Below are 11,037 nucleotides of genomic sequence, written 5' to 3'. Positions count from 1 at the left end.
GGGGAATGTAACAAGGGCAAGTAAAACACCAAAAAGCTTTCCTAGTTTTTAAGTTACTTTGTTCTTGATTCAACATTTGCTTCCAAGTTCTGACAAAATTGTTTCTGAATGTTTCTGCCTCTGAGGAGGAATGGGTCCTTGAAGCTACCTACTCTGTTTTTGCTGAGGGTTATTTTTTGAGTCCTTGACATTGTATATTAAAATTTACAGGGCTTCCCTGGTGGCGCGGTGGTTGGGAGTCCACCTGCCGATGCAGGGGGCGTGGGTCCGTGCCCCGGACCGGAAGGATCCCACGTGCCATGGAGCGGCTGGGCCCGTGAGCCATGGCCGCTGGGCCTGCATGTCCGGAGGCTGTGCTCCGCAACGGGGGAGGCCACGACAGTGAGAGGCCCGCGTACAACAACAACAACAACAAAAATTTACAGAGCTAATTTAAGGCTCTGGATGTTAAAATTCTCCAGATTTATTTTTGCTTCTGTCAGGCCGTTCAACCAGTTGCATTAGCATTCCTAGATAACTTTAAAACTTGGGGAATGAGATGACTTAAAGCTGGACTTCAGGCCCTGTGAGGCCCAATCTGTTTTTCATTAATCTTACACTAAATCATAGCCCCTTCAAGTGCAACTGAAAGCCGGGATGTTTACCAAGGCCCTTCTTCCTTGCTGGTACTTCGGTAGAAGTTTATTTTAGGAATTTTAATACAACTGGCTTAACTCTGTAAACATACCCATTGCCAAATAAGAAATAATGAGACAAATAAGTTAATGTAGAAACCAAATTTATTAATCATGGATTTACTGAGGGTAGCTTATATTTTTAGATATTATCCATAGCTTATGTTGACATCTGATTTTGCAGAGAAATTATATGATCATTTTTATTAAGATAATTAGTACTCTGCAAGGCAAACTTAGTTCCCTGAAGTAGCAGATTTTCTAATTCTCCAACAGGGTTTGGTTTTATTTAGCTATCAGAATCAAATCTGAATTTATACACTTAAACTTGATGTGTGTAAAAAATTTATTCTTCACATATATTCCTTCTAAGTGCTCTGGTTCTTCATGCTGAAACATCCCAACTTCCAGAAATTTAGCTGCCAGATCAAAATTGTCAGGGCCCTTCTAATAAGGGTTAAGATTTCAAGAGTGAAAAATATATACACACATATTTTATTATATACAAAGAATAACAAAAAGTTTCACCAGGTAAACAAAAGAATATAAATGATAGTCATAATTAATAGCTTCAAAAAGCACTTAAACACTTTGACCTTTTGCACAAGATACAGGCTTCAAAATAGGGTCACATAGCCATTAATCAGAACTCCAGGTAGTTCTCTCATAATAGCAATCTATATTCTGGAGAAGATGGCTTTTTATGAACTCTGTGGGGACTAATGTGTTAGGCCTCATAAAGGAATGAAATGCTTTCATATCTAGGGGGAAACAAATTAAAATATTGAAGGAAGGGATACTTCTAGGGTTGTGTTTATTGTTGACAGCAATTTTAGAGATAACCACAGCAAAGTGTAAAAGATTTCTAGGTAAAATTCTGGCTATCCCATAATAATAATGGATACCATTTTGTAGCTCTACAAATGGTTTGGTGACAAAAAAAGGGAGAAAGTTTGCTGAGAAGGCAGAATGAAACAGTCTAGGGAAGGAGGTAAGCAAATATAAACATAATTAAATCATACAAAGAAAAGAAAGGATATGGTCCTTCCTAAAACCATGCACTGGTGATATTTACCTATGTAAGTTCAAGCCTGAAAAAACACTGCAGCTTCCATATATCTGCTATTTAGTAATATACTAGAAAAATATTTTTCATTTGTTATGAAAGAGCTATTTTATATCAAAAGCTAGAAATACATATTTACTCAATGCAAATCCCAAATGAAACCCAACTTAATATACAGTAAACTACAGCAATGACAGAAAAAATGGGTAGATAATAAATTCAACTAAATTTACAGTACTGCCTTGATATTTTCTACTCATTTTTAATCTATACACAAGGCTCAAGTTCTGGGGTTACAGGTTTTATTTTTCATTTTTCTTAGAAAGTAAAATTACCAGTCCTCAAGTTAACTAAAAATTGTTCTGGGCTCGTAGAGGTAATCTGCTCTTCGTAACAGATTGCTCTATAGTTTCTTCTACTTTAGACCTCTCCAGCGGATTAATGCCTCTGTTTTCTTTATCTTTTCCATGTGATTTTTTATGCTGTGAATTTAAGGGGGAAAATTAAGTCAATATAAAGTAACATCTGATACATATTAATCATATTCTATTTTCAAAGTTCTCTGGTTTATAGGCAAGAAATTAGGTGTGGAAAACTTCAGAAAACACTCAGCACAAATTTGAGCCAACAATTTGGCAAGTAGAAATGAATGCCTTCTTCATTTTATCACCAAGAGGGGGATGAAAGAAGTATTAATTTTCTGTATGATTTTCCAAGGAATAATTACACATTTTACTGTAGGGCAATGGTTCTCAGTAGGGAGATTTTGCACCCCAGGGGACATTTGGTACTGTCTGGAGACATTTTTGGTTGTTAAAACTAGGTGGTTGCTACTGGCTTCTAGTGGACAAAAGCCAGGGAAGCTGCTAAACATAATACATAGGACAGGTCACCACAACAAAGAATTATCCAGCTCAAAATGTCAATAGTGTGGCTGCTAGAAATCTTGCTCTCAGGAAACAAAGATTTGTTATTGTACAAAAATGGTAATTCTGGGAATTCTCTGGTGGTCCAGTGGTTAGGAGTCCGTGCTGTCACTGTTGAGGGCCTGGGTTCAATCCCTGGTCAGGGAACTAAGATCCTACAAGAGGTTCAGTGTGGGCGAAAAAAAAAAAAAAGGCAATTCTATTTTAAGCACAGAATCTGATATACAGGGTACCTCAAGGCACTTTTTATTTAAGTTGTATCTTATCTTTTAAAAAACTTATTTCATATTTCTCATTTGGAAATATTTCATTGGAATCCTTGTACTTGCCCTTAGAGAGGCTTTAAGTAACTGACGACTTTCATTGTAGACCCACTCATCAATTCTTAGACAAATCATAAACCAACTTTAAAGTTTTTAACCCAGAAAATTTCCCCATATCAGACTGCTATCAGAGTAAAAATAATTTCTGGACTTCAGCTAAAGGTCTAAAATCCAATCTCAAGTCTTTTCTGGTACTATAGGAACTTCTTTGCCATAGCCGAACCACTAAGCCTGGCCTTCAAAACATCATAAGCTTTAATAACGAAAGGATTTCCAAACAGGGATTAAGTAGTCACTAAGGTTCCCTTCTCTTAACTTTCCCCCTTTTCTTAACTTTATAAGATAGAAGAGAGGGTCAATAAATAGAAAGAAATATATCTAGAGTTTTCTAATAGTAAAGAATGAAGCAAAAGGTAGGAAGACTTTGGAGATAAAACTGCCTTGATGCAGACAGAGAGGAATTTAATAAAATCTGTACTAGAAGTTTTAACAGCTTAAATCAGGGATGGAGAATCTTTAGATCTTGGTGGAAAGACCTGCAGGTCTATTAAAGACAGGTACAAGCATATACATATCAGAAGCAGTGCTTCAACTATAAAATGTAGACATCAATGTCCTATGTAAGTAAGGAAATCCTTACCTCACAGACTGTCTAGGCTCATGACTTCAAATTAGAGGGAAAGATGTAGATAGTTTACAGTGCCATACTCCCAACAGTGATGAAAAGGTGATAGGAGAGGGCATGGGATTTAAACACACAAGATCAAGGCAGGAGGCTACGTGGGGGAACAGTGAATAGGAGAAAAGCCTCAAGTTGGAGAATCAGTCATTTAACAGAGAGGCATTCGGTCTCTCAATCTTTTAAACTTCTTAGCCTTCAAAGTCTGATCATAGACAGAGACAGGCTCCAGGACTTCCATGTCAAAGGTGGAGGGAAGAGAAAAATGACTGTTTTTAGTATCATTCTGAGTATGTAGGAAGCAGAAAAGGGATAAATATAACAGCAGAATATTACCAGCTAAGGATGGGATTAAGTCATATTTTGCCTTTATTTATCCTACCAAAAACACCTAATCGATTATCATACTTGTGTAAATAATTTAAATCAGAAAAGTTAACAAGCCATCCCAAAGGAATGACTGAAATATTTTTTCTATTCCACCCACCAAGAGTAATGCCTTTATACTGAATAGCAAATGACTGACTTACATCAGATGTGGAAAGGTTATCTGATAGGATATAATCAGGTACCTGGAAAAATGGAACCCCACAACTTGATGAACAATCCAAACTAGTGTCTACAGATGGCTCTTGACTTAGAGGTTCTTCAACAGTGTGCACCAGAACTGCCTTTTCTTCATCCAGGTCCTAAAACAAGAAGCTGATGAGTGATTAAGTCCCAAGGCTTAAAAACCTTCACACAAGTAAAGGCAGTTTTCTTCTTTGAAAATAACACAATGTCCATTACATAAAAGTTAAACCTCAACAAAATCAGTAGGAAGTCTACAAAGTAATGAAAATAATTCCTATTATGTTTTCATATAGAGAAGTACCTATAATAAAATGTTAAATATGGTAATCTCAGAATAAAGAGATTACAGTTTATTTTTTACCTTCTTTGTTACTCTCCAATTTCCCAACTTTTCTATAATCACTATAGTTAAGGGCACAAATTGTGGAGCTAGGTTCTAATTCCAGCTCCATCCTTGTGACTTAGGACAAGGTAATTCTTAGTTTCCTCACCTTTTAAAATGGGGATAGTACTAGCATTCACCTTATAGAGTTATTGAGACAATTAAGTGAGTAAATATATATGTAAAGTGTTTAGAACAGTGTCGGGCACATAATCAGCATAACATAAACATTGTCTATTATAATTATCTCTAAGTCTAATCATAAAAAATGGCCCAATTAAAAGAAACAGGCTTAGCAGTCAACTATCCTTAATGAGACAGGGTAGGACTGAGGGCAAAGAATAAAATTCTTCTCGTGAAGATGATGACATCAAGAGTTTATGGGAGGGACTTCCCTGGTGGTGCAGTGATAAGACTCCACACTCCCAATGCAGGGGGCCCGGGTTCAACCCCTGGTCAGGGAACTAGATCCCACATGCATGCCGCATCTAGGGAGCCCACGAGCCACAACTAAGGAGGCTGCCTGCCGCAGCTAAGACCTGGCACAACCTAAATAAATAAATAAATAAATAAATTTTTTTTTTTTTTTTTTTAAAGAGTTCATGGGAGAGTTCTAAAATTATGATGCCTAAAATAAATTTTACCTGACTGGTCTCTTCTTTGTTGTTTTCTGAACAGTTTAGCATCATTAACAGCTCAGGCTGTTTCCTTTTCAACTGATCAAGGAGCTGTTCACGTGGCTGGGTTCTCACCAGTGCTGATGGGTATAAATAATTTTTCCTCTGTGGTGTCATACCTTTAGTAGACATAATATAAGTGGTAAAAATTGAAGTGTGGGATATGAGTAAGGTATTTTCTTTAATGCTAGAACTTATACCTCCCAATAAGTCTTTGTCTTCCAAAAACAGAACCATTGCCACATATGAGAATCAGTCTTGCTATCTGTCAGGCATATGTTGCTTAAAATATTTCCTAACTTGACAACTGATCTTAAATAGACTCAACCATTTTCAAGATTCCACCTACACCAAATCATGAAATTTTCCATCTCTGAGCATGTATAGAAGATGTATTGTAGGCTCTAAAACGATTCAGAGTGCTCTGAGGAATGGCAGCATGATCAGTTTGACAGGGATAATCATTTCACTAAATTTGGTGGTAGCTAAATATTAACCAGTTACATTTCTTTATAGTAACTCATGCTCTCATAATTTACACAGGCACTTGCCTTTTCACTTAATATTTATATTCCTAATTTCATTGAAAAGTGGATAATAAATATCAAGAGTCTTGGGGAAAAAAAACTGACATCCTTTAGTGCCATCCTCTTTTATAATTGCTAAAAAAAACAAAAAGCTTTGAAGTGTAATTTACACACCACAAAATTCACTCAGTGATTTTTACTAAACTTACAGGGTGTGCAACCCCTACCACAATCTAATGAATAACTCAATTACTCATCCTGTGTGAAAGTTTGTTACACCTTCTTTCATGAAGGCATCCCTGAATCATTATAGCCTACACTGATCCTTGCCATCTCTGACCTCCCAAAACGGTAATTCCTAAATGCCAATCTAACAGTCATGACAAAATGAGAAGTACACATAAGAAAATGCGCAATGTGGTAAGCTCTGCATTAAACTAGATTTATTTAATTACATTCCTCCACTATTTTTGGTATTAAAGTGTCCTTTTATAAACAGTGCTAGATAGATGGTTGTTTTTCTTTTTATTTGCTTTTAAAATGTGCTCTCTTAACCAAAGCCAGTTCCCTGAATGTTTGTAAACTTTTACTGAATTATGATGCCCAAGTGTTTGGGCGTATATGTCATATGCATCATTTAATGCTTGATCAAAGCTGTTTTGGGGTTCTAATTTTTCCATATTTGAGTTGATCAGAGTGAGATGGCAAATTCCTATCAGGCAATGGCAGGACCTTGTTTTTCTGAACATCTAGCACTGTATACAGTTGAATTCAACTTCAAAAAATTTAACAATTCCATTTCCCTTTTAAAGTACCTGTTGGGATATCCAGTTTCAGATCCTGCTGCAGAAAGCAATTAAGCTTAGTCAAACCAATTTTTACGGTTTTATTAAGTTCTTGACTTTGTGTCATTAATTCTTCTTCATCAATAGCTATCTGACCAAGAAGAATGTTATGCTGGTTCTCATTAGCTGCTTTATGTCCAATTAATTTTTCAGTAATCTCTGAACTTGAAGCCTCACAATCTTGTTGTACAACCTGTAAATGATGCAAATGAGACTTCATTATTAAAATCAAAGTTGTCAGTGCTTTATGCAATATTTAACTTCTCCTTACCTTGAAATTTTCCATAATAAAAGTTTTAGAAACTGCAAAAGTAGAAATAATAATAATAACCCCTTTATATTCACTCCCCAGCTTCAACATTTATTACTACATGGGATATAGATCAAACAAGATTGGCCACTTACTCCTGCTCTCCACCAGGATTATTTTGAAGCAAATCTTATATCATTTCATCCATTTACTTCAGCATACTTCTCTAAGAGTTAAGAGCTTCTTAAGACCACTCTCACTTCTAAAAAATTTAACATTGATTTCTTTATATCAAATGTCTGGTCAGTGTTCAAATTTCACCAATTGTCTGTTTTTCAGACTTGTTTTGTTTGAATCAGAATTCATCATTATATTTGGTTGATATGCCTTAATTGACTATATAATTTATCATCCAAACTGAGATATTCTCAGAGTAAAAAGGGCCATTAATAGTAATAACCCCAGTGCAATAGATATAAACAAGGACTATCCCAGGAAAACCGGGGCTTAAGGCCCTCTAGTCTTAACTACTTCTTGATATAAGTTATCCTTCCTCATACTTTTCTCCTTGAAAAAAATTTTCATTGAAGAAACCAGGTCTTTGTGCTCTACTGAATATCTCAATTTCTTGATTTTGTCAATTGCACCTCTAAGCTGTTATTTTCACATGTTCATCTGTCCTCTGTATTTTCTACAAATTAGTTAGATCTAAAGTCTTGATCTAAATAAAGTTTTAACTTTTGGGCAAGAATATTTCATAGGTGGTACTGAAAGCACATAACGCCTGGTCGTGTCTCTCACATTAGGATTAATCAGTGTGGGGAACCCCCTGGTGGTCCAGTGGTTATAGAACTCCACACTTTCACTACCAAGGTCCTGGGTTCAATCCCTGGTCGGGGAACTAAAATCCCAAAAAAGAAGACTAATCTGTGTGTTAGAGTGTGGTCACCCTCTTAATTATAAACATCTCCTTCAGCTTTTGATCAAATGGTGTAAGCAGTCATTAATGTCCACAGGGATTATTTCACTAATGTCCACAGGGATTATAATTGTGATATCCTAATTCTGTCATTTCTTCTGCATTTTATTAGCTGGGATTCTTCTTTGAAACAGTTTTCTTCATCCATTACCCTGTTGAACCAAGATAGCGTTCTTTCAGGAAAGACAGATGGATGCTCAATTGTTTCCCTTTATTTACCACTTCTCAGAATCATTTCTTGCTTCCCTAGCGTGATCCAAAGGAGACTAATGAAATTTTTATGAATTCATCAATTTTAACATATTTGACATATCTTAATCTATTGTAGCAATTACTCTTTTTGATGCTCAAATTGTACCACCTTTAAACAGGGGAGTGTCATCAAGTTGGCTCCTAAGTCTTTCTGACACAGCCCCACTAATCTTTAACAGCTTCCTCACTTTCTGGTATGACAAGATCTGTAGGCTCATCTGGTACACTTCCTGCTCCAAACCTGAAATTACCTATTTCTCCACTAGTCATGGTTCCTTTTAGTGAAAATAGCTTATATAGCTTAAAATACTTAAATTCTTTTACCTAATTCCTGAGCATATTAGTAAAATCTGTAGCATATTGCACAGAAGAAAAACCAAGCCACAAAGGGCTCATGCAAGTGTTAAGTTCAAGCAAACCCACAAATCTATCAGATATCTTCTGAGTAACCAGAACAATATCCTAAATAATTAAAGCAATAACAGGTTTGAATGTACCCGGAGAAAAGTAAAAAGCATACATAGGTGAAAAGTATTATATATCAAAAGATGGGGTGCTCTTAACTGAAGGAACTAACAAGTCAAAAACCACAGATAGATATAGGACAGATCAGATAAATGTTAAATAATTTGAAGATCTAGGAAACATATGTGAAACAAGATCATATATAAGCATACCAACTGTTACACTTAAAATTTTAAGTCATTAATTATATTTTAGGGGCTTCCCTGGTGGCGCAGTGGTTAAGAATCCGCCTGCCAGTGCAGGGACACGGGTTTGAGCCCTGGGCCGGGAAGATCCCACATGTCGTGGAGCAACTAAGCCCTTGCGCCACAACTACTGAGCCTGCGCTCTAGAGTCCGTGAGCCACAACTACTGAAGCTCGCGCTCCACAACAAGAGACACCACCACAATGAGAAGCCTGCGCACCGCAACGAAGAGTAGCCCCCGCTCGCTGCAACTAGAGAAAGCCTGCGTGCAGCATCGAAGACCCAATGCAGCAAAACAAAAACATTATACTTTAAAATATCATGTGTTTTGAAACCAATTCTTAGCCAAGAATATTTAATTTTCTGATAATCACTATTCTCCCCAAAGGAGGTTCCAGTTATAAAGTTATTACCTTCAATAAATTCTGAAGTTCCTCTTCCCTTTTATTTAAGCAAGATACCCACTGTTCAGAAAAATAAAGTGTGCTTGTGTTCAGAGCCTCACATCTCTGTTCAGTCTCTTGAGATATTATTTCAAGGTTGCTACTGAGTTTATCACAGTGTTTCTCAGACTCTTCAACCAGTTTTGTACCTTCCTGGTTAAAATGTCTGAGTTCCGCTGACAAGTCATCAAAATCAGCACCAAATTTTTCACTGTGAGAAGTTGTTTTGCTGATTATATCGTTAGATTTCCTATAGGAAAAGAGAATAACACTGTTAACTTGAAAAACTAAGACTCAAAGGATACATAACTTGCCCAAGATCACACAGCTCAAAAATGGCACATTCAAACCTAAGCAGTCTAATTCCAGAGCCCAAGCCCTTAATTGTCTTTTCACAGCAGACTGACATCACATCTACAACTAAATGACCTTTGAAAATATCTCTTTTCTTATAAAACTTTTTCCAGATATGACACTTTACTTTGTACCTCTTAGAATATTAACTATATGGCTATTAAAATGAACTCTGCCCATGTGTTTTACTCCTCCTACTAGATTATGGTACTTAAGGACACCTCCTACAGCCTCTAGCCTCTAGTTTAGTCCCTAAACTGTCCACAATCAGTTAGTTATTCTGTTCTTACGCAGTTTTGCCTTGCCTATGATACAAAATAAATCATAAAAATTATAAATATTATAAAACAAAGTCAACTATAAAGGTACCTAATAATTAAAAGAAAATTATATTGGGGTGAGACAAACTATACATATAGCACACATAGTACAATGTAACATAACCCTAATATAAAACTAACATCAAAATATACATTTAAAATTCATTGATGGGGCTTCCCTGGTGGCACAGTGGTTGAGAGTCTGCCTGCCGATGCAGGGAACATGGGTCCGTGCCCCGGTCCGGGAAGATCCCACATGCCACGGAGCGGCTGGGCCCATGAGCCATGGCCGCTGAGCCTGCGCATCCAGAGCCTGTGCTCCGCCATGGGAGAGGCCACAACAGAGAGAGGCACATGTACCGCAAAAAAAAAAAAAAAATTCATTGATGGCTTCCTTCTCTCAGTAAAGTTCCCTGTAATAGCATTCAAAGTCATCTCACAGGAGCAGAGTTAAACTTTGGGGAATGAAGGTTACCTTCTACTACCACTAGATGGTACACCATGTGAGCAAATCACATGAGGAAGCAAATGTGCTGAAAGCTGAAGTTCAAACTACAAATTAAGTGAAAATAATTGAAAAAGGAAAAGAAAATTAAGTGATAAGCTTGGAGGCTATCAACACAAATCTATCCCCTCAAGGAATCAAAACCCACTAGGAATAAAAGAAACACTTTCTAGATTAAGAATCTAGAAAGAAGAATTCAGAGTGGAAACATGATATAATGAATAGGACCAACAACAGGACTGAAAAACAGATGATAGGAGTTAGGTAGTAGGATAGGTGATAGCCAGAATTCTAGAGCAGAATCATTCAGTAGAAATATAATGTGAGCCACATATGTAATTTAAAAATTTCTAGAAGCCATACTGAAAAAGAAAATAATCAGAGTAACAATGTATTGGGTAAATATAGCATATGTAGAAGTAAAATACATGAAAACAATGCATAAGAGACAGGAAGGAGGAATTGGGAATATACTGTTAAGGTCCTTCCATTACACATGAAACAGCAAATTATTTGAAGGTGGATTAAAATTATTTTAAAATATATATTATT

General features: G+C 36.5%; 1 protein-coding gene across 1 annotated transcript in view; it reads right to left on the bottom strand.

Annotated features, from left to right (window-relative positions):
* Window positions 1-793: 793 nt before the first annotated feature.
* Window positions 794-11,037, bottom strand: part of KIF11 (kinesin family member 11) — a 49,816-nt gene continuing 39,572 nt past the window's right edge. Inside the window, exons 18-22 of the mRNA XM_029244626.1 lie at window positions 9,277-9,556; window positions 6,643-6,865; window positions 5,268-5,419; window positions 4,241-4,357; window positions 794-2,222 (exon numbers count right to left, since the gene is read on the bottom strand). Coding sequence (XP_029100459.1) covers window positions 2,091-2,222; window positions 4,241-4,357; window positions 5,268-5,419; window positions 6,643-6,865; window positions 9,277-9,556 — 904 coding nt within the window. The 3' untranslated portion in view covers window positions 794-2,090. The remainder of the gene's footprint in view (window positions 2,223-4,240; window positions 4,358-5,267; window positions 5,420-6,642; window positions 6,866-9,276; window positions 9,557-11,037) is intronic.

This window comes from Monodon monoceros, unplaced genomic scaffold, assembly GCF_005190385.1.
Source record: "Monodon monoceros isolate NGI ecotype Baffin Bay Population unplaced genomic scaffold, NGI_Narwhal_1 Super_Scaffold_4, whole genome shotgun sequence".
In the NCBI taxonomy this organism is placed as follows: Eukaryota; Metazoa; Chordata; class Mammalia; order Artiodactyla; family Monodontidae; genus Monodon; species Monodon monoceros.
The sequence above is the reverse complement of the archived record's forward strand: the minus strand, read 5'-3'. Positions and strand labels throughout refer to the sequence as shown.